Source organism: Cervus elaphus, chromosome 4, assembly GCF_910594005.1.
Source record: "Cervus elaphus chromosome 4, mCerEla1.1, whole genome shotgun sequence".
Taxonomy (NCBI): domain Eukaryota; kingdom Metazoa; phylum Chordata; class Mammalia; order Artiodactyla; family Cervidae; genus Cervus; species Cervus elaphus.
This window is the reverse complement of record NC_057818.1, coordinates 49,419,501-49,444,466: the sequence shown is the minus strand read 5'-3', so window position 1 is coordinate 49,444,466 and position 24,966 is coordinate 49,419,501. Positions and strand designations below refer to the sequence as shown.

At 43.7% G+C, this 24,966-nt stretch overlaps 1 protein-coding gene across 1 annotated transcript; it reads left to right on the top strand.

Annotated features, from left to right (window-relative positions):
• Positions 1 to 223: 223 nt before the first annotated feature.
• On the top strand, positions 224 to 631 carry LOC122692009 (coiled-coil-helix-coiled-coil-helix domain-containing protein 7-like). Its single transcript, XM_043899153.1, has one exon. The coding sequence runs from the start codon at positions 393 to 395 to the stop codon at positions 570 to 572; it is 180 nt and encodes a 59-aa protein (XP_043755088.1). The 5' UTR covers positions 224 to 392; the 3' UTR covers positions 573 to 631.
• The last annotated feature ends 24,335 nt before the right edge of the window (positions 632 to 24,966 follow it).

Here is a 24,966-nt window from a genome sequence, read left to right as displayed (position 1 = left end):
AGGTTAATAGCCAAAGTATATAAAGAACACATACAAGTCAACAACAAGAAAATAAACAACCTGATTAAAAAGTGTACAGAAGGTGTTTGGAGCTGGAGACGGCCTGGGCGCTGGTGGAGCGGCTGCCTGAGGTGGTCCGACAATGGTGATAAAAGGTAGAACGCTTTCACAGAAGGGGGGCAACCTGAGTTCAGTCTGCATCTGATCATTGTTGAGATTACATCCAAGGAGTGTGAACAGCAGAGCAGAGCTCTGTATTCAGAGCACGGGACACATGTAGACAAGAAAGCCGTGAGTTCATTTTGTGCCCTCACCTGTCTTAGGAAGAAGTCAAGCCCGCAAAGAAATTGTGTTCGGGAGAGGAAGAAGCTTCTAGGGAGAAGACACTTGGGATGCCCATGGTGACACGGAGGCTGAGGGATCCTGACATAAACCCTTGTTTGTCGGAATCGGACGCGTCTACCAGATGCATGGCCGAAAATAACTATGACAAGGAGAGCTGTTCCTCTCACTTCTTAAAGTACAAGAACTGCTGGAAGTTCTGGAACCCTGTCATGATCCAGAGAGGATAGAACGGAGTGAAGCCGCCCATGCCCACGGCAGCAGAGAGAGACAAGATCTTAGGAGCGATGGGGAAGATGCCCTATTGAGTGCCTTAAAACTGTTTATTTAACTTAGGAACAGATATATATATTTAGTAAGTGGTTATTGCGACTTCATAAGACCTTTCAGGCCTTACCCAGACAGCTCAGATTCCTCAGGGGAAGCCCCGTGTCCTCCGCTTCTGCTGTCAGTGCCGCGAGGAGAGCGGGCTGCCCCAGCTCTGCCACGTCCCCAACTTCACAAGACTTGCTGAAGGCAAGGGGGCCTTAGGAACAGCTTGGTGGAGAGTTGAGCTCTTCTGCTGGGTCTTGAGAGAAAGAAGAAAGATGCGAACAAGGGAGGGATTAATGGGGGTGAAAGGGAGGCAGTGTCTCCAAGGAAGGGAAGTGATGTGCGTGACAGCACCACAGAGGGCGGGCTGGAGCCATGTGTGGAGAGCAGTGTGTGGACTGTCCCCCTGGAGGGGTGGTGGGGAGCAGACTGGACGGCAGGTCCAGGGTGGGTACCCGATGGGCCTCAGTCCCAGGCATGTCACTAAGGTCTCTGCCCTGACATCACTCATGTACCTTGATTTAAAAAGCCTTGGGGAGGCACAGGTGTCTTTAAATGACATACAGAGAACTGGTTTTCTTTATGTTTCCTTAAGGATGGGCTTAGTCAAAGGATTCTGTGACTGCAGTCTGTGATTACTGGACAGCCTTCTAAAGAAAAGGTGATGCTTTCAGAGGTGGGGTTTCTACCTGCAGGATGAGATGGACAAGGAGGGGCTGGGGCTCGTCAGGTGATCGCAACACAGGATGAGGCTGGAGCTGAGCTTCATTTTATGATATAAAAGTGAGAATATTCAGTATCATGACTGGGGTGGGGTTGTAAAGCAGGTCTCAAACTCACTGCCTTTTAAAATCCAGGGTCTTTCATTTACAGGATTGCTTTGTAAAAGACACATTATTTGATCAAATTTCATGTGTACAGAAAGTGAAAACAGATAGTTTGTGTCCCTTCTCTTCGTCTGGTCCTGGTGCAGGAGTATTACGACAGCCGCTGACACAAACTGTCAGCTCGTTGGTCCCAGTCCAAAATCCAGGTCAGAGGTTTTTAAACTATGGAACCTTTATTTTCAAATGTGATTCTATTCAAATAAAAGGTAGAACTGTTTCCAAAAAAAAAAAAAGTGGACAGAAGCTGAATAGACAGTTTTTCATTTTCTGTAAGAAGACATCCAGATGGCCAATGGGCACATGAAAAGATTAACACCACAAATTACTAGGGAAACGCAGATCAAAACCACAATTAGATATCAATTCATGCCTGTCAGAATGACTATTAACAAAAAGGTAAAAAATGACAAGCATTGGCAAGGATGTATAGAAAAGGGAACCGTCATACACTGTTGCTGGGAATGTAAATTGATATAGCCACTATGGAAAAAATTGAGGACAGAACTAACATATGATCCAGCTATCCCACTTTAGGGTATGTATCCAAAGAAGACAAAAACACTAACTCATAAAGATAAATACTGCTGCTGCTGCTAAGTCAGTTCAGTCGTGTCCGACTCTGTGATCCCACAGACAGCAGTGCACCAGGCTCCCCCCTCCCTGGGATTCTCCAGGCAAGAATGCTGGAGTGGATAGCCATTTCCTTCTCCAATGCATGAAAGTGAAAAGTGAAAGTGAAGTCGCTCAGTCGTGTCTGACTCTTAGAGACCCCAGGGACTGCAGCCTTCCAGGCTCCTCCGTCCATGGGGTTCTCCAGGCAAGAGTACTGGAGTGGGTTACCATTGCCTTCTCCAAAGATAAATGCACCCCTATGTTTATCAAACCATTACGGACAACAGCAAGATATGGAAACAAAAAGTGCCCATCACTGGAAGAGATGATACACACACACACACACACACACACACACACACACACACATATGTGAAACACTACTCTGCTATAAAAAAGGTGAAATCCGACCAATTGCAACAACATGGACAGGCCTTGAGGGTATCATACTAAGTGAAACAAGTCAGATTGAGAAAGACAAATATCATATGACTTCACTCATATGTGGAATATAAAAAGCAAACAACATCAACAAAATAAACAAACAAACCTACTGAAGATAAATGCATAGAAAACAGAATAGTAGTTACGGTGGGGTGGAGGGGAATGGGTAAAGCAGATCAACTGTACGATGACAGACAAAGACACAATTTTTGGTGATGCAGAGTATACAGATGCAGAAATATAATACTGCTCACATGAAACTTTTGTAATGTTATAAACCAATGTTACTTCAATAAAAAATTAAAAATGAGAATCAAGAATGACTAGTAGGACTGTGGTCTTATTACTGAACTACTGAAGTCATACACTGAGGTCAGCAAACTGTGGCTGGAACCACTGGGGAGGAAAAGATAAGGAATCCAGCTTTGGGCACTCGGAGGTTGAGATGCCTATTGTACAGGGTTTAATGCATGAATTTGGAAGAGAGCTCTGGTCAGAGATATAAAACTTGAAACTCTAACATATAGATAGCAATTAAAACTGTGAAAGGTTGAGATCACCAAGGGAGTGAGTGCAGCTTACAATGGGAATGAATTGGCACTGAGTTGTTCAGATCAAGGACCCAAAAGAAAAAGAGGGAGAGGTGAAGGACAGTGAGGTTAAGAAGAAATCAAGAGATTATATGAGCACTGTTCTGAGTGGGAAAGCCAACCTTAAAAGGTCACATAATGTATAAGTGCATTTGTTAACAGCCTCAAAATTTTAAAGCTAGAGACAGAAAGTAGATGGGTGGTGGTGGTGGCGGCTTATAGATGGCGGTCCGGGAGAAGTGTTAGATGCTGCTACACAGGAATAACATGCGGTCTATCTTGATGTTGGAATAATTTTTATCTTGATTGTGGTGCTGGTTACATATACCTACATTTCTCATAAAATGACACAGAACTATATGTATGCATTGTACCAAAGTATAATCCCTGGGTTTGACACTGGACTATAATTATGTAAGATGTATCCAATTGGGAAAAACTAGGCAATGGGTGGCACTAGCAGTAAAGAACCTGTCTGCCAATGCAGGAGACATGAAAGTCGTGGGTTCAATCCCTGGGTCAGGAAGATCTCCTGGAGGAAGACACGGCAATCCACTCCAGTATCCCTGCTTGGAGAATTCCATGGACAGAGGAACCTGGGGGCTACAGTCCACAGGATCGCAGTCAGACTTGACTGAACCGACTTGGCACAGCACAGGCAGTGGGCGCATGGGACCTCACTCTTCAACATCTGCAGCTTCTGGAGAATTCGTGATTCTTTCCAATAAAAGTTTTTCTTTTAAAAAAATATTTTCCTTTTTAAATTTTATTTATTTTAATTGGAGGTTAATTAAGTTACAATGTAGTGGTTTTGCCATACATTGACATGAATCAGCCATGGGTGTACATGTGTTCCCCATTCTGAGCCCCTCTCCCACCTCCCTCCCCATCCCATCCCTCTGGGTCATCCCAGTAAACCAGCCCTGAGCACCCTGTCTCATGCAATGAACCTGGACTGGTGGTCTGTTTCACATATGATAATATACATGTTTCAATGCCATTCTCTCAAATCATCCCACCCTCGCCTTCTCCCACAGAGTCCAAAAGACTGTTCTATGCATCTGTGTCTCTTTTGCTGTCTCGCATATAGGGTTATTATTACCATCTTTCTAAATTCCATATATATGCATTAGTATACTGATTTGGTGTTTTTCTTTCTGGCTTACTTCACTCTGTATAATAGGCTCCAGTTTCATCCATCTCATTAGAACTGATTCAAATATATTCTTTTTAATGGCTGAGTAATATTCCATTGTGTATATGTACCATGGCTTTCTTATCTATTCATCTGCCGATGGACATCTAGGTTGCTTCCATGTCCTGGCTATTATAAACAGTGCTGCAATGAACATTGGGGTACACGTGTCTCTTTCAGTTCTGGGTTTTCTCCAGCAGTGGGATTGCTGGGTCATATGGCAGTTCTATTTCCAGTTTTTTAAGGAATCTCCACACTGTTCTCCATAGTGGCTGTACTAGTTTGCATTCCCACCAACAGTGTAAGAGGGTTACCTTTTCTCCACACCCTCTCCAGCATTTATTGCTTGTAGACTTTTGGATAGCAGCCATCCTGACTGGCGTGTAGTGGTACCTCATTGTGGTTTTGATTTGCATTTCTGATAATAAGTGATGTTCAGCATCTTTTCATGTGTTTGTTAGCCATCTGTATGTCTTCTTTGGAGAAATGTCTGTTTAGTTCTTTGGCCCATTTTTTGATTGGGTCGTTTATTTTTCTGGAATTGAGCTGCAGGAGTTGCTTGTATATTTTTTAGATTAATTCTTTGTTGGTTGCTTCATTTGCTGTTATTTTCTCCCATTCTGAAGGCTGTCTTTTCACCTTGCTTATAGTTTCCTTCATTGTGCAAAAGCTTTTAAGTTTCATTAGGTCCCATTTATTTATTTTTGCTTTTATTTCCAATATTCTGGGAGGTGGGTCATAGAGGATCCTGCTGTGATTTATGTTGCAGAGTGTTTTGCCTATGTTCTCCTCTAGGAGTTTTATAGTTTCTGGTCTTACATTTAGATCTTTAATCCATTTTGAGTTTATTTTTGTGTATGGTGTTAGAAAGTGTTCTAGTTTCATTCTTTTACACGTGGCTGACCAGTTTTCCCAGCACCACTTGTTAAAGAGGTTGTCTTTTTTCCATTGTATAATCTTGCCTCCTTTGTCAAAGATAAGGTGTCCATAGGTGCATGGATTTATCTCTGGGCTTTCTATTCTGTTCCATTGGTCTATATTTCTGTCTTTGTGTCACTACAATACTGTCTTGATAACTGTAGCTTTGTAGTATAGCGTGAAGTCAGGCAGGTTGATTCCTCCAGTTCCATTCTTCTTTCTCAAGATTCCTTTGGCTATTCGACGTTTTTTGTATTTCCATACAAATTGTTGTTAATTAATTTATTTTTTCATTTATTTTTATTAGTTGGAGGCTAATTACTTCACAACATTGCAGTGGGTTTTGTCATACATTGATATGAATCAGCCATGGAGTTACATGTATTCCCCATCCCGATCCCCCCTTCCACCTCCCTCTCCACCAGATTCCTCTGGGTCTTCCCAGTGCACCAGGCCCAAACACTTGTCTCATGCATCCCACCTGGGCTGGTGATCTGTTTCACCATAGATAATATACATGCTTTTCTTTTGAAACATCCCACCCTCACCTCCCACAGAGTCCAAAAGTCTGTTCTGTACATCTGTGTCTCTTTTTCTGTTTTGCATATAGGGTTATCATTACCATCTTTCTAAATTCCATATATATGTGTTAGTATGCTGTAATGTTCTTTATCTTTCTGGCTTACTTCACTCTGTATAATGGGCTCCAGTTTCATCCACCTCATTAGAACTGATTCAAATGAATTCTTTTTAACGGCTGATTAATATTCCATGGTGTATATGTACCACAGCTTCCTTATCCATTTGTCTGCTGATTTAATTGAAGAATAGTTGCTTTACAAAATTTTGCTGGTTTCTGTCAAACATCATCAGCAAACTAGATATGGAAGGGAAATTTCTCAACCTGATAGAAAGCTATAATAAATCTACAGTCAACATCACACTCAATAATGAAAAACTGAATGCTTTCAGTCTAAGATCCAAAACAAGCCAAGACTCATTATTATCACTATAACCTGACCTAGCACTGGAGGTTTTAGTCAGCAAAATAAGGCAAGAAAAGGAAATAAAATAAATAGAACAGAAAGTCTGACCCTGCCTAGAGTTAAGGAGACTTTTCATTGATTACTTGGTGATTAAAAAAAAAAAAAACCAGAATGACTTTCAAGAGTACTGTGAGGAATGAAAGATGTCAATCTCAACAGGTTACTTACTGTAGGACTCAACTCTTGACAGCACAAAATTCCAGTGATGAAGCTCAGTGCTCATCAAGGCTGAGGATTCGGCTGAGACCCCGACTATAAAGGGGCAGCACAAGGGACTCTGTGTGCATGAACTGTGGCGGTGTTTACATGGTGCTTACACACATGACAAAATGAGATGGTATCTCTCACACACACACACACACACTGAAGACATGCAAAAACTGCTTAAATTCTAACAAAGCCTTGTGTTTTTTAAAAAACTAGTGTCACACGGGATCTTTCATTGCAGTGCACAGACTCTTTCATTGTGGTGTGTGAGCTTCAGTAGTTGTGGCCCACTGGCTTAGTTGTTCTGTGGTATGCGGGATCTTAGTTCCATGACAAGGGATCGAACCTGCACCCCCTGCAGTGGAAGCGCAGAGTCCTAACCAGAGGGCCACCAGGGAAGTCCCTGGAAGCCTGTGTTAAATATCATTCCTGCCAACCTTAAATGAAGATGCTCGACAAACATAAGAAAGCAGTCACCTCTTCTTCTAGAAAATGAAGCAATTGACAGAAGTGTTGATACTATTTGCAATTTCCTCATCGCTGTGTGTTACACACATTACTTTTTATATTGTTTAACATTTCCTACTGTCTTGGCATTACAACAAAGTTGACATGGCTACTAAATACTTTTTGGATTAAATCCTAAGATAAGATATCTCAGCATGTGTTCGCCAGAATTTTCTTTTCCTTATTCTGACTAAATTTTAAGCATGAAATACCTCTCTATTTACTTTTCTTTAGGTTATATAATCATAAAGAGATTCTGAAGAAATAGTTGAGATTTACTGACCAATAGGAGTTACTGAGGATTTCTGAGAAACACTAGGCTTTTATTACAGAGGGAAGAGAAAGCATTCATTTAAACGAAGGATTATAAAATGATTATGAAGCATCCTAGGAGCAAGGCAATTTCAGGGACATGGGAATGAACAGTAAGATTTCAGATACAATCTCTGGCTTCACTGAGCTGTCAAGTGAAGAGTGGGGCTCCATCACTGACGAATTTTAAAGCAGAGCCAATAGGACTTGTGGACAGAGCACATTCCGGGTGTGATGGAAAGATGGGCAGGGATGACACAGGTCTGGCCTGAGCTGCTGTGACAGAGACAAAGACGGACGGTGGATTGCTTCTCCACTGAGAGAAGGCCTGAGTGTGCTGGCATGGAGGCTAAGTGCAATCATGTTTACGTTACTTACATTTATAAACACTTTTTTTTTTTTTGATGCACCAAGACGTATGTGGGATCTTGGTTCCCCAACCAGGGATCGAACCTGTGCCCCCTGCAGTGGAAGCACAGTCTTGACCACTGGACCACCAGGGAAGTCCCGACATTTACAAAAACGTCTTGTCGGGTCCTGGGCAGGCTCCCTGTCCTTTCTCTGCTTAATGCTTACTACCTCTGGGGCCACATCAACAAAGCCCAAGGGTCCAGCCGGGGAATTTCAAATAGAGGCTTCTGGCTCTTCATAAACCCAGAGCCTGGACCCACCTCCTCCCCAATAAAGCCAAAGCCTCCTGCCCCACTTTGCTCTGACTTCACTCCCCGCCAGCTGAGCCATCTCCTGGGGAACCCCTTTACTATTTACTCTATGGATAATAAAGTTTATCTTGTATTTACTGTTGCATGTAGTCATGTATGGGTGTGAGAGCTGGACCATAAAGAAGGCCTAGCACCAAAGACATGACTGAGCAACTTCACTTTTACTTTTATGCATTGGAGAAGGAAATGGCAACCCACTCCAGTGTTCTTGCCTGGAGAATCCCAGGGATGGGGTTGCACAGAGTCGGACACGACTGAAGTGACTTAGCAGCAGTAGCAGTAGCAGCGCCAAAGAACTGATGTGTTTCAACTGTGGTATTGGAGAAGATTTTTGAGAGCCCCATGGACAGCAAGGAGATCAAACCAGTCAATTCCTAAAGGAAATCAGTCCTGAATATTCACTGGAAGGACTGATGCTGAAGCTGAAGCTCCGATACTTTGGCCACCTGATGGGGACAGCCAACTCATTAGAAAAGACCCGGTTGTTGAGAAAGACTGAGGGCAGGAGGAGAAGGGGGCATCGCCAACTCAATGGACGTGAGTTTAAACAAGCTCTGGGAGATGGTGAAGGACAGGGAAGTCTGGTGTGTTGCAGTCCATGGGGTCACAAAGAGTCAGACACGACTGAGCGACTCAACAACAACTAACTGTTGCATGTGTGTAAATCATCCTGACATCCATACAGATTTCTGTGCACGTGCATATGTGTGTACTGGAGGGTAACCTGGAGGGGTGATCAGCATCCAGCAGGGGACACTAGGCCCCCAAATTAAACAAGAAGCATTACTTCAGGAGTATAATCCTCTCCCTTTATTCACTTGGGCATTTAATGGTTAATAGTTTAGTTTACAGATTTCTGGCTACTGTAGGCTCCAGACTGGGACAGAAGAGACAAGAAAACTGAGGGGTCATCAGGGAACATCACGATGGTTTAGGGGCTCAGGGTCCCCAGCTGCACTGTCCTTTTCTCTCCACCTTCCTGGGTCTTCTTTGTCTTACATATAATCTCTAGGATCCTTAGTCAAACTTGCTTAATGGATGTGGTAGGAACAAGGATATCTACTTCAACTTTTCTGAGCCAGAGTCCTACAATTTTATGTCAAACCCAGGCTCCTCTGTCCATGGAATTCTCCAGGCAAGAATACTGGAATGGGTCACCATTTCCTTCTCCAAGGGATCTTTCCAACCCAGGGAACGAACCCGGGTCTTCTGCATTGGCAGGTGGGCTCTTTACCACTGCACCACCTGGGAAGCATTCTGGGTCAGCTGAGGATCAGCCAGCACTTTCACAGAATCTGCAGAAGAGAGGACTTATCACCAGGGAAACCAAGCCCTCCTAAAACCAAGATCCCTGCCAAGTTTATAACAGACCTCGCTATTCAAAACTTCATTCCTTCTCTTGTCCCACTTCAGGATTGAGGAGTGTCAAAGAAAAGCAGTGAGTGTTGAAACCAAGCAGGCCACTGCAGACCCCTCCAGGGTACACAGACAGCCTCTGTAACCCCTGTTTCTTGTTTGTTAAAAAGGGCTTTAGTTTCCTTTTTGGCCTTCCATGAGTTCAGAAGACCAGACTCAAACAATTACTAATGAGGGAAGTGAGGGAATGAGGAAAAAACGGGAGGAGCAAGAAAAGTAATCATGGCTTAAACAATGGTTCAGCGATAAACAGAATCCTAGTTCCTCCTTGTGATATGTAAAACTATAAGACACGTATCTTTGAGTTGTTCTATAGAAATTAACACCTTGACTCAAGTGGAGGAAGATGACTACACACAGACCACAAGCAAGTGGCTGGAACCAGAAGGCTGATGGTTAGATTTCTGAAACAGGGCTTCCCTGGTGGCTCAGGAGCAAAGAATCCACCTGCCAATGCAGGAGATCTGGGTTCGATCCCTGCTCCAGGAAGATCCCGCCTGCCATGGAGCAACTAAGCTGGTGTGCCACAACTACTCAGCCCATGCTCTAGAGCCTTGGAGCCACAACTACCGAAGCCCGTGCACCCTATAGCCTGTGCTCTGCCATGAGAAGTCACCACAATGAGAAGCCCATGTGCTGAAACTAGAAAGTAGCCCCTGCTCTCCGAAACTTAGAGGAAAAACCCAGGTAGCAATGAAGACCCAGCACAGCCAAAAATAAACTGGGGAAAAAAAAAAAAAAGATTCCTGAATCATCACCCTGTTACTTCACCACCAACCAATGAGAAAGAAGTCATGCACCATACAGCTCTCACCACAAACGCTGTCTTGCTTGGAAGCCTTCGGGAAGTTCATGTCTTTTGAGCCAGGATCATCCATTCTTTGCCACTGTGAAAATTATAACAATGTGCACCTTTTGAGTAGATTCTGCCTGTGGGGTAAAGACCTGGTAAGAGGCACAAAGGCTGCATTTTAGACTCAGCCACCCCCTCACTCCATCACCTTTATTCCTGTAGTTCCCCGGCTACTCCTTCCTCCCTGGCATTACCCTCACTGCAGTTCCTGCCGAATCAGACATGCCCTGCTCAAGGACATACTTGTGACTGACTCTGTTTCTGACATCCCTCTTCACCCTGCTGGGTAACTCTGAGGCTTACAAACAGGAACAAAGCCAGAGGGTGGGGCTGCCAGGATTCACTCATATTCTGCAACTCCAAGAGATTCACACCCAAAACTAGACACAGTTGGGAAGAGCTGCCCTGAGGAAGACATAACAATGTCAGAGCACCAGGTGAGCTGAAAAGACACAGCCTTCAGTGATCCCAGGTCAGATAAAGGGAGGAGGAAGAGGTAGGAAATTGTGTACGATGAAAATATGCACATTTCTACTTGGAATGTTGTATTGAGAGTTGTGAGTGTGTGGAAGCAAGACTCCCTGAGGATCTATTATGTGGAATCCCTGTGGGAATCGTGTGGAGCTGGGACCACACTGCACAAAGGCAGTGCAATAGCCTTTGATGATATGTGACCAAGAGTGAACTCTACCGAGACACTGTCACTTTGGGGCGGGGGGGTGGAGCACTGACTGGGATGAGGGAGTGTGTGCATGAGTGCAAGGGGCTGAGATTACGCATCTGTCTTCATGAGTCTGTGTGTAAGAGTGGAGCACAGCTGTGCATGTATGGTGAGTGAGAATGTGGGGAGGTATGTGTGACACGGGGAGATGCTTGTCTGTGTGACTATGCGTGTAAATGTGTGTGTAAGAAATCTCTGACTGGGTGTTGATCTGTGAGAACGTGTGTGGCTTGGTGTGCATGTGGGGGTTCGTCCCGACACAGCAGTGACTGTTTAAGCGCCCGTGGGTCTTTCCATGAGTGTCAGAGGGGATCCTGGTTGGCAGAACTGGTGGCCCTTCCGACTATGAGTTACCCAGAACTCACCTCTGAGCATTCATGAGAGCAGAGGGAGGGACTCCTTAGATGCCTCTTCTCAAGAAGAGTGGGAGGTGACCTCAGCCCGGAGGGCGCTGTGTCTCCAGTCTGGGTCCACACACAGTGACCACTCACTCCGCCTCAGGTCTCCTCCCCAAGTGAGCCCTTCCCTCTGCCTCACAGGAGGAGGTGAGCAGACCCTGGCCCCAGGGCAACGGCCGCGGGGGGGGGGGGGGGGGGGGGGGGGATGTGGTCTCAGAGAATCGAACCACCTGAGGCTGGAAGGAAAAAACTCAGCCCCAGTTCAGGGTTTACAGTAGAAATCAGTCAATAACTTGTAGATTCTCCCAATTACTTTCCTGCCACACATCCTGTGGACAAGCACTGACGGACTGGGTTCTCAACAACGTTGTAAACATTCTTGAAAGGACAAGCGTTCCCCTTGGTAATTCTGATGCACATGCATCCCACATAGGGGGCTTCCCCTTCCATTATTTCCCTCTCGCTTTAAACAACGTTCTTCACTGGTGTGAATTTTTTTATTTTTATATCCTCAAGTCTTGTCATCAGAGTTTCAGATACCAGACAGTAATTGAAGGGTGCTATTCCAGAAAGGGTCTTTCCTCTTCTGACAGGTCGCCCCTGCATGTGCCAGGGATTAGGCTAAAGACTTTATATGTACTAGCACATCTATTCCTGAGAACACCCTAGGAAGTAGGAATTCCTGATAACCCTCCTCGTACTGAGGAAAATGAGGCAGGGAGAGTTCAAGTAATGGATCTAAGATGTCACTGCTAGTAAGGGACAGAATTAGGACTTGAATCCAGGAAGCTGGCTCTTGAATCCATGCTCCTGTCTCTCTTTCTCCCTGTCTGTCTCTCTTTCAGCCACACCACACAGCATGCAGGATCTTAGTTCCCTGACCAGGGATCAAACCTGGGCCCTCTGCATGGGGAGGGAAGGAACTTAAGTTCAAGTTCTTGAAACCTTGGCTCTTAACTATGACCCTCACAACTCTTCAAAGGAATAGGGACCTAACTCTGCTGCAGTAGGGAGATAGGGGACCTTAGAGTTCACCCTTTGATGTCTAACCTGCTGCACCCCGAAAACCACTGTAGGGCGGGAGCCCACACCTGGCCTTGCCCCTCATCCACTCTCGTCTCCCCTAGCAGGTCCCATACACACAGGATGTGTCCTTGACTGTCGGGTCTTCATTGACAATCAAAGGGAAACCTGCCGTCTCTTTCAGGTGGGTATGTTATATATAGCCCATGGGTGTGGAGGTGGAGGAGGAATGAGAATACTAGAGTGTGTGTGGGGACGGTCACTTCATGCATGAGTGACGTTCAAACGTGTAAACAGCATCAGGGTAACACAGTGCAGGGGCAGGACGGCTGGCAGGTCTCGGGGTCTGGGAGAGGGGGTCAGGGCTTTGGCTCTTTATCAAGGGATGTAGAACATCCAGAAGATGCAGGCCCAAGCCAGTGACTGCTGCTCAACTTGAATCTTGGGCCAAGGACCAGGTCATCCCACCACCCTGGGCAGGGTGAGCTGAAACAGCCCCCCAGGAACAAGGATGACAGCATCCCCAGGAAGGGTGGCCTTCCACGAGGGAGGAGCTGGGAGAGCAGGGGTGTGTGGGTCCAGTGTGGGTTCCCACACGAGGAACAGACCTGTTCAACAAGCCGTATGCTTTGCCCATCAGCAGGAATCCACAAATGCAGGTGGATTTCCACACTGTGACTGATGAGAACTTAGACATCGCCTTTCATTTTTGAGTGTCCTGTGGCCAAGCTGTGAAGATAAACAGCCATCAAGATGGGAGCTGAAACTGTGAGGTGGAATCCTCCGAAATGCCCTGTGCCAATGGCCAACCATCTGTCCTGCACGCCCGGTGCTGTAGAATGAGGACAGGTAAGTGTGCCCGGGACCACCCCTTCCATGGCCTCCACAGGCTCCCCTAGGGGGACACTGCTCTCCCCTGGCCCCACCCCAGGTGTCCTTCGGCATCCATCTCCCATCATCACTCCTGTTGGTACTGCCATCCCCAAGATCTTTTCCCAAATCTAACCAGGGTCAAGATCAGTTTACACGCCACTTTGCTCCAGATGGAGAATTGGCTCTGGCTTCACCCACAGGTATCATTTCTACCTATGCCATTATTATTTGAATTTTTGTGTCACTAAATAGTTAAAATATGCATATGTGTAATTATAGTCCATCCAATATAACTCTTTCTCTCACTCTCAAACCAGAACAACTTTCTAGTTTCTTTACACTCCTTCCAGAGGTAAAATATGATTGTACAAGTACATTTACTATCTATTCATTTTATGTATATTTTTCATTTCTTTTTAAACAAATGGTGTTATAAATTTCTCTATCACACCAGGAGGACTAGAGTTTATTTGTGGTCTAGAATGTATTTTAAAGAAATACTTCCATCCATGATGTTTCATCATTTAATGTTTGCCTAACACTGCAACAGAAGGATTACCAAAAATGATTTACCTTGACCCTTATTAACACACATGAATATTTTCTCATCAATGATGCTCCATTAACATCTCTATTCCACACTTTTGTCATTATAACCTCCCAATACTTACTTACATTGGAATAATAACTGGTTCAAAAAGCACACATATTTTAAGTATGACAAATTAATACTTCAAAAGCGACTATTTCTGGAAAGCCTCACCAATAAAGAATAGGTTCGACTATTCTGACCTTTTTAAATGTCCAGTCAAAAATATAGTATTTTTAAGACTGAGGAAGAGCATCATTTCATATTTCTATAAGCTGTTAAAATAATATCCTATTTTTTAGCCATCTGTACTATTTCTACCTCTTTAAGACCACTTTACTTTCATTCCTCACCACCATCATCTCAAATCTAAGCTACTCAAAGAGAAACCTGGGTGATCAGAGTAAATGGCAGCATGGTTTAGCAGAACAGAAATGTATGTATTCAGTGAACACTTCTCAGCCACTCAGACTGTGACGCTCTGTCCAAGATTCATAAGACATAGTTCTTGGCCACAGGAATCTTCTAAGCTCCAGCAAATAAAGACTGCAACAGAGAGTGGTAGAACACCAGTGGAGGAATAAGACAAATACAAAAAATAGAGTGGACGAGTCTCCAAAACAGTCCTAAAAGTCTATAAAAAGAAACATGTCTAACTGGGTTTTGAAGTTGGAATATGGGTTTTCTGAGGAAATGGTGTGTGTACCAGGGCAGAAGCAGAAAGGAAGACTGAACGTTTGTTTGCTGGCACAACTGTATTTCTTACTCATTTTCCCCTCCAGGTAATGGTAAATGGCCAACAATATTATAGCCTTGCCCACTGACTCCCACCAGAGTCTGTGCAGTTCGTGCAGGTGTGGAGAGATGTCTCCCTGGCCTCAGTGTCTATCAGCTAGACAGGAATGTGACCAGAGTCCCCACTGTCAAGGAGATCTCTCCATCGAAGTGACCATGTGACTCCCAGAGTTGCAAACAGAATGGTTCCTCCCCACCCTTCCCCAAAATGTGGTCATTAAAATTTCTGAAAACTTGACAGGGTTTGGTTCTTGCTCTGGGGGAAAAAAAGTGGTCATCACCAAGAGGGTTGTGAGAGTACTGTGGGAAAAACCAAAGAATCTAAGAAGGTAGATATTTATCTGACACAAGGAGTAAGTGACACGGTCACTGAAATGTCAGTAAAGGCATTAGCAACAATATCCTTAAATAGTACCTACTATATGTCAGATGCTCTGAACTAAAATCCTTCCCCCATTGCAGACAACTAAACCAAAGGCAACTGTCTATACCCACAAAGCTGTAATTGGTGATTTGGGGAAGAAGCCTTGTAATTTGAGAGAAATCAGGTGAAATCCACAAAAACTACTAGACTGATCAAGTCAGCAAGGCAGCAGGATTCAAGATGAACATACGGAAATCAGTTGCATTTCTTCACCTTAACAATAAAATATCAGAAATGTGAAAAAGCATCCCTTTCAAACTCACATAAAAAATACTTAGGAATAAACCTGACCAAAGAGGAGAAAGACTTAAATGCTGTGAACTATAAAACATTAACAAAGGAAATCAAAGATGATTCAAAGAAATGGAAAGATACCTCAAGCTCTTGTATGGAAAGATTAATCTTAAAATGGCCAGACTACCCAAAGCAATCCACAGATTTAATGTGATCCCTTATCAAATGAGGGCTTCCCAGGTGGCTCTAGCAGTAAAGAACCCGCCTGCCAATGCAGGAGATCTAAGAGATGCAGGTTTGATCCCTAAGTCAGGAAGATCCCCTGGAGGAGGAAATGGCAACCCACTCCAGTATTCTTACCTGGAGAATCTCATGGACAGAGGAGCTTGGTGGGCTACAGTCCATGGGGTCACAAAGACCTGGACATGACTGAGTGACTAACACATACACACTTACCAAATTACTCATGACATTTTTCACAGAAGTAGAACAAATAATCCTAGAATGTATATAGAACCATAAAAGACCCAGAATTGCCAAAGCAATCCTAAGGAAAAAGAACAAAGCAGGAGGCATAACCCTCCCAGGAATGAGGCAGTACCACAAAGCTACAGTAATCAAAATAGTGGGGTAGTGTCACACACACACACAAACATACATATGGATCAATGGAACAGAACAGAAAACTCAAAAATAAACCCACACATCTACAGTCAATCTTCAACAAAGGAAGCAAGAATATACAACGGAAAAAGCAAATTCTCTTCAGCAAGTGGTGCTGGGAAAGCTGGACAGCCCATACCAATCGTGAAGTTAGGGCACACTCTCACACCATACACAAAAATAAGCTCAAAATGGCCTAGACTTAAATATGAGATGTGTGTGCATGCTCAGACGCTCAATCGTGTCCAACTCCTTGCGACCCCATGGACTGTAGCCTGCCAGGCTCCTCTGTCCATGGGATTCTCCAGGCAAAAATACTAGAGTGGGTAGCCATTCCCTTCTCCAGGGAATCTTCCCAACCCAGGGAACAAACCCCACATCTCCTCCATCTCCTGCTTTAGCAAACGGATTCTTAACACTCGGCCCCCTGGGAAGCCCTAAATATTAGATGTAACACCATAAAACTCCTTGAAGACAACATAAACAAAACATTCTCTGACATGAACTGTATCAATGTTTTCTTAGGTCAGTCTCCCAAAACAACAAAAATAAAAGCAAATTAAGCAAATGGAACCTAGTCAAACTTAAAAGCTTCTGTACAGCAAAGGAAACCACAAACGAAACAGACAGACAACTTAGACTGGGAGAGGGTATTTGGATGCGACCAACAAGGACTTAATTTCCAAATAGTTCACACAAGTCAATATCAAAAAAAAAACCCAACACAATCAAAAAACAGTCAGAAGACTTAAATAGACATTTCCCCCAAGAAGTCTTACAGCTGCCCAACCAGGACATGACAAGATGCACAATACCACTAAATTCTTAAAGAAATGCAGATCAATACTACAATGAGGTACCACCTCACACCAGTCCGAATGGCCATCACTTAAAAGTCTACAAATAACAAATGCTCAGGAGGATATGGAAAAAAGGGAACCCTCCTACACTGTTGGTGGGAATGTTAATTGATACATCCACTGTGGAAAAAGCAAGCAGGTTCCTCAAAAAACTAAGAGTTGCCATAGGATCCAGCAATCCCACTCCTGGGCATATACCCAGACAAAACAACAACAAAAAGATGCATGCACCTCTATGTCCAAAGCAGCACTATTTACAACTGTCAAGACATGGAAACAAAATAAATGTCCATCAACAGATGGATGACTGAAGATGCGGTACATATGTACAATGGAATCCTACTCAGCCATAAAAAGAAAATAATGCCATTTGCAGCAACATGGCTGGACCGGGAGATTATCATACTAAGTAAGCCAGAAAAGGAAAGACAAATATATGATATCACCTATATGTGAATCTAAAATATGAAACAAACTTTTCTACAAAAGAAACAGACTCATAGACATAGAGAACAGACTTGTGGTTGCCAACGCAGTATGGGGGTAGGGGAGGGATGAACTGAGTTTGCGATCAGCAGATGCAAACTAGTATATTTAGAATGGATAAACAACAAGGTCTTACTGTATACCACAAGGAATTATACTTGATATCCTGTGATAAATTATAATCGGAAAGAATATGAAAAAGAATGTACACGTATGTATAACTGAGTCACTCTGCTGAACAGAAATTAATACAACATTGTAAATCAACTAATCTTCAACAAAATTAACTTTTAAAAAACAGTGCTTCACATAAATTTTTAAAAATCAGTGAAATTTCTTAATTGTTCCTTTATTCTAAGGTTGTCTATTGTTAACTGACATTCTGCCTTGCTTTGTGCAAGACGCACTAGAAAAATTAGAGGGAAAATGACATGGTCAGCATTTGAAATTTTAATCCAAGGAAGAGTTGGAGAAAACAGAAAATGAACCTCAAAAAATTCTTTTTTTTTTTAATCCAAAATTACAATATTTTTTCAATTTATGTGGGCAGAAACTGGAGGCTTACATTTTGGAAATGAACTGTCAGGGTTTTAGACCAGGGAGGACAGAATTTACTGCTGGAAAAAGCACAATTTATACACATCGATGCAGTGATCAGAGTCTGGTGTTGATGTTTCCATTAACCATTGTAGAATAACAAATCTCCCCAAAATGAATTGGTTCAAAACAACAGTTTATGCTCTCTCCCAGTTTTACAGGTTTGCTGCCTTCAGATGGGTACCACATTGCGGTGGGAAATGAAGTTTCTTATTTTGTGTTTTTGCCTGCACTGTGCAGCGTGTGGGATCTTCATTCCCTGACCAGGGATCAAATCTGGGGCCCTACATTTAAAGCGGATTCCTAACCACTGGACCACCATGGAATTCCCAGGAATCAAGTTTTCTGAAGGATCTCTTGGTCCAGATTACCAGACAGATGCTTTCCTCATGTCTGACGTTTCACTTGGGGTGGGTAAAACAGCTGGGGGCTAACTGGCTATTTCTTTCTTACAAACATTCATGTTTATCCCAGATCACCTCAAATTATGAAGGTCTCATGGGATTTGGACTTAACATCTGGCTTCCACCAGTGAAGCAGAAGGTACAAGATACAACAGGACCTAGCTCTAGGAGTCATGCAGTGCCACTCCCGTTACATTCTGTTGTTCAAAACCAAGTTAGAGAGACAGCCAAAATCATGGGGCATGGATGTTCTGACTTGTGGTTCCTGAGAAGTCATCCCTGGGGACTAGCTACCTTTCTACTTCCCACAGACCAAAAACACTAACATCACTCTGAAGAACTCCCAAATGTAGTACAATCATAGCAACAGGCTCGGGATTGACTTCCAGCATCTCAACTAAATCAGGACTCATGAAATCAAACGAGTAGAAATTCTCAGGCGCAGTGCCTTTCAGTGTGTGCACTAAAGGGACGAATCATCGGCCTCACGCACACCGAGCACAGAGCGCTACAGCAGGCACGGAGGAATATCCAGTCCACACCCCCATGCTAGGGGGCCACAGGGGATAAACAGCAGCCCCTGGTTCCCATCACTGCTGAGCACTGGCCGTGCTCCAATCAATCACTGCCCACGGGAATCTTTCTCTGCGGCAACTGGCACCAAACTCATTCTCAGCTTCTATCAGCGCCTGCAAGATGACAGAATGACAACTCCTCCCTTCCAGAGGCTCTGATCATCTATTCCTTATAACACTGGAGAACCACTTAGGAGACACAAGTGGCTGCCTGAAAACAGACCAAGACAGATTTAAGAAAGTCCTCTGTGTCCACATTCCCTGGTGGCTCAGACGGTAAAGTGTCTGGTTTCAATGCGGGAGACCTGGGTTGGGAAGACCCCCTGGAAAAGGAAATGGCAACTCTTGCCTGGAAAATCCCATGGATGGAGGAGCCTGGTAAGCTACAGTCCATGGAGTCGCAAAGAGTCAGACATGATTGAGCGACTTCACTTCTGTGTTCACAAGGACTATCTCAGGCATCAGTTTTGATACTTCATATCATCTCGCACTGCCGGGCGCCGTTATGGGAGGTCCCACCCGTGACGAGGTCATGAAGAAAATACCGGGCAGGCAAGGCCGTCCGGGACCCCATCCATGACGAGGTCACGAGGAAAAAACCTGACAGGCAAGGCCGTCTAGGATAAGGGACCCTCCAGGTTGGCCTCGGCCTCTACCCCACCCTGTATCCTCCCCCCTTTTTCTGCTGTTGTTCTTGTTTGCCCTGCTGCGGATTCTTGTGTTGCCTGCCGAGAGCTCTCCTGCTCCTCTTTCACTGAATGAGGACCAACTTAAACCCTAATTAATAAATCTCCTGGACGCTGGTACCCTATGAAGGGGCGAGGGGTGACGGAAATGCTTCAATTCAAACCCTTTTGCTGGCATTCTGGCTTGTGTGATAAATATGTGCTCTCATTGCAAAAAATGCTCTTGATTGTTCTAAACATCCTAAGCACAGTACGCTAACAAAAGAAACTATTAAGCATAGGCCCCTTCGCGGGGTGAGAAAAGCTCCACAAATATAATAGCCACAAATGTGCCTAATAGAAAATAGTTTAGATAGAGATTAGCTGGTGACTTCTTGCAGGTAGTTAACTTTTAGACTAAGAGCCTGTTTTGTGCCATATCTGCTGTTTCTGCAGTCCTTCGCATTTCTGTTCTGTAAAAATGTAATCCTATCTAGTTCCCATAGAGATGACGCTTATTAGAAAGAAAATAGATTAACTATAAGAAAAACAGGGTCGGCTACTGAAGTTGCCTGTCACACCAGGTGCAAGCCATACAATGTTAGCAGGCCTGAAGGCCAAATGATAAGACTCTATGAACGAAAAGTATGTGGGTGACATCCTGTTTCTGTTGAAGGTCAAGTTGCAGTAATGTTTTGAGATGCCCTGTGTGTAAGCAATATGCACTTCCCCCAAAAAGGTGTTGTTAAGGGTATAAAGGGGCCGTGCGAAAATAAACTCCAGACTCAGCCCCGAGCTTTGTCTCACTGTGTCTCTCATTCGCCAACGCCGTTCATCCTGAGGGTTCCCCTGGATATTGCTGGGGCTGGACCTCGGCATCGCACCATAAAGAATGACACTGCATAGGAACCTGGAATGTTAGGCCCATGAATCAGGGTACCTTAGACATTGTCAAGCAGGCAATGGCAAGAGAGAACACGACATTTTATCAATCAGTGAACTAAAATGGACAGGAACAGGCAAATTTAATTTCAGATGACCATTATACCCACTACGCTGGGCAAGGATTCCTTAGAAGAAATGGAGTAGCCCTCAGGGTCAACAAGAGTCCAAAATACAGTACTTGAGTGCAATCTCAAAAACAACAGAATAATCTCAGTTCATTTCCAAAGCAAATCATTCAACATGACAGTAATCCCAGTCTCTGCCCCAAACACTAATGCCAAAGAAGCTGAGGTTGACCAGTTCTATGAAGACCTACAAGATCCGCAAGAACTAACATCAAAATAAAAAGACATCCTTTTCATCAGAAGGGACTGGAATGCAAAAGGAGAAGTCAAGAGATACCTAGAGTAACAGGCAAGTTTGGCCTTGGAGTACAAAATGAAGAAGGGCAAAGGTTAATAGAGCTCTGTCAAGAGAACACACTGGTCATAGGAAACACCCTTTTCCAACAACATCTCTTCCAAGAGACAACTTTACACAAGGACATCACCAGTCAATACCAAAATCAGAGTGATTATATTCTTTACAGCCAAAGATGAAGAAGCTCTATATAGTCACCAAAAACAAGACCTGGAGCTGACTGTGGCTCAGATCATGAACTCCTTATGCAAAATTCAGGCTTAAACTGAGGAAGTAGGGGAAACCACTAGACCATTCAGGTATGACCTAAATCAAATCCCTTATGATTATACAGTGGAGGTGACAAATAAACTCAAAGGATTAGATCTGGTAGACAGTGTGCCTAAGGAACTATGGACGGAGGTTTGTAACACTGTACAGGAGGCAGTGACCAAGACCATCCCACAGAAAAAGAAATGCAAGAAGGCAAAGTAGTTGTCTGAGGAGGCTTTACAAATAGCTGAGGAAACAAAAGAAGTGAAAGGCAAGGGAGAAAGGGAAAGATAAACCCAACTGAATGCAGAGTTCCAGAGAATAGCAAGGAGAGATAAGAAGGCCTTCTTAAATGAACAATGCAAATAAATAAAGGAAAACAATAGAATGGGAAAGATTAGAGGTTTCTTCATGAAAATTGGAGATATCAAGGGAACATTACATGTAAGGATGGGCGTGATAAAGGACAGAAATAGTAAGGACCTAACAGATGCAGAAGAGATTAAGAAGAGGTGGCAATAATACACAGAAGAACTACACAAAAATAGTCTTGATGACTGAGATAACAATCATGGTATGGTCACTCACACTTGCCAAGCATCCTGGAGTGTGAAGTCAGGTGGACCTTAGGAAGCGTTACTATGAACAAAGCTAGCGGAGGTGATGGAATTCCAGCTGAGCTATTTAAAATGCTAAAAGATGATACTGGTAATGCTGCATTCAGCGTATCAACAAATTTGGAAAACTTAACAGAGGCCACAGGACTGGAAAAGGTCAGTTTTCATTCCAATCCCAAAGAAGGGCAATGCCAAATAATGTTCAAACTATCATACAATTGTACTCATTTCACATGCTAGTAAGGTTGTGCTCAAAATCCTTCAAGCTATGCTTCAAGAGTATGTGGAACAAAAGCTTTCAGATGTACAAACTAAGTTTAAAAAAGGCAGAGGAACCAGAGATCAAATTGCCAACAGTTACTGGAACACAGAGAAAGCAAATAATTTCACAAAAACACCTACTTCTGCTTCACTGACTATGCTAAAGCCTTTGACTGTGTGGATCACAACAAACTGTCTTGAAAATTCTGAAAGAAATGGGAGTATCAGACTACCTTACCTGTCTCCTGAGAAAGCTGCATGAGGGTCAAGAAGCAACAGTTAAACTGGACATAGAACAACGGACTGGTTCAAAATTGAGAAAGGAGTACAAGGCTGTATATTGTCACCCTGCTTATTCAACTTACACGCATAGTACATTATGTGAAATGCTGGGCTGCATGAAGCACAAGCTGGAATCAAGACTGCCAGGTGAAATATCAACAACCTCAAATATGCAGATGATACCACGTTAATGGCAGAATTTGAAGAGGAATTAAAGAGTTTATTGATGAGGGTGAAACAGGACAGTGGAAAAAGCTGGCTTAAAACTCAACATTCAGAAAACTAAGGCATCTGGTCTCATCACTTCATGGCAAATAGAAGGGGAAAAAGTAGAAGCAGTGACAGATTTTCTTTTCTTGGGCTCGATAACCACTGTGGACAGTGACTGCAGCCATGAAATTAAAAGACGCTTGCTCCTCGGAAGGAAAGCTATGACAAACCTAGACAGTGTATTAAAAACCAGAGATATCACTTTGTTGACAAAGGTCTCCATGGTCAAAGCTATGGTTTTTTCAGTAGTTATGTATGGATGTGAGAGTTGAACCATAAAGCAGGGTGAGCACTGAAGAACTGATGCTTTTGAATCATGGTGCTGGAGAAGACTCTTGAGAGTCCTTTGGACTGCAAGGAGATCAAACCAGTCAATCCTAAAGGAAAGCAACCTTGAATATTCACTGGAAGGACTGACGCTGAAGCTCTAACACTTTGGCCACCTCCTGAGCAAAGCCAATTCACTGGAAAAGATCCTGATGCTGGGAAAGACTGAAGGCAAAAGGAGAAGGGGGTGACAGAAGATGAAATGTTAAATAGCATTCCTGAGTAAATGGACATGAATTTGAGCAAACTCTGGGAGACAGTGAAGGACAAAGGAGCCTGGAGTGCTGTAGTCCATGCGGTCACAAAGAGCTGGACACGATTTAGTGACTGAACGACAATAACAGTCATCTCACACTGTGTTCAATGTCCCAGTTTGTTGTTCAACAGCAATCTTACTAAGTGGTCTGCCTGTTGCCTCAAACGTCCTTCAACCTAACCTGCAGACACACTGAGGTGGCAACTCACAGCTAACAGTACTCTTCAGGCCTTTCTTCCTGTTTTCATTCCACAGTGGAAATTTCCTATTTAACTCTTGGGTTCTGATTTGGCACAATCTCCTGCCTCACTCTTGATCATTTCAGCATTTTGATAATGGATCACAGAACCTCATCAGGTAACCTGCAATTCATGTTTTGGAGAACTAGGAAATTCTTGCTCTAAGTGAATGAAAACTATCCTGTGGCCCATAGCTTACTGAGCAGAGCATGAGTTAGATTTCATATCTACTTGTCCCTTGGCTGGTGGCTATTTTACTTTAATAACCTACCCAACTCTACATGGAGGCCCTGCTAAACAAACGTGTAATAACTGCCCTTCCTTGAATGATATTTCTCAACCAGTCCACTTCACATGGACTGTTCATCTCTATCTTAGATACTGCTTGTGCTCATGGTGGCCAGTAGAGATGTCTCAGATACAAATATAAAACAGAGAGTCCAGGGACTTCCCTGGTTGCCCAGTGGTTAAGAATCTGCCTTGTAATGAGGGGTTGCAGGTTCAATTCCTTGTTGGCAAACTAAGATCCCACATGTCACAGGGCAAATAAGCCCACATGCAGCAACTACCGAGACGGTGTGCCCCAACTAGAGAGCTCCAACTAAAGATCTCACATGATGAAACTAACATCCAAGGCGGCCAAATAAAATAAATATCTTTTTTAAAATATAGAGAGTCCAGGGAACAAAAAATCTTTCAAGGGCTTCTGGGGGCTTCCCCAGACCCCATTTTTCTCAATCTTCCTCAATCCAAGTCCCTGATCATCTCCCAGCAAATAGGGCATTTCTCAAGAAATGGAAACCCAGTCCTGGGTCCTAAAGCAGTCTCTTCTCATTCTTCCCATTCTGTGCCAAAGCGCCCCCCCCCCCCCCCCCCCCGCCAAAGAAGTTCTGTTCTGTGATAGTTTGATCCTTGATGCTTAAGTCCCCAAAAGCTGGGTCGCCTCTGTGGTGCTGTCGCGGTGCTGACTCATGATGATGGCCCTAATGTGGAAGCCTGCCTGTTTTCAAGTGAGGGGCAGGCAACACACTTTTTTTCCCTGATAAGTCATAGCTCTAAGTCTCTATGATGCATGAAACACAAATTCACTTTGGATTTTCTGAACAGAAATTTGCAAATTGTTTCAGATTGTTCTAACAGGAATTCTTATGCAACAGAGTTTAAGACTGGAGGAAAATTCCATTTTCATCAGCATTTCCTATACTGACTCCTCAACAACTATTAAAATCTTTTACAGGGACTTCCCTGGTGGTCCAGTGGTTAAAACTCTGAGCTCCCAATGCAGGAGACCTGGGTCGGGAAACTACATCCCACATGCCGCAATGAAAATCAAAGATCCCGTGTGCCGCAACTAAGACCCAGCACAGCCAAATAAATATAGCAAGTTTTAAAAAATCTTTTATATATTCTTTCTCCCAAAGAACAAA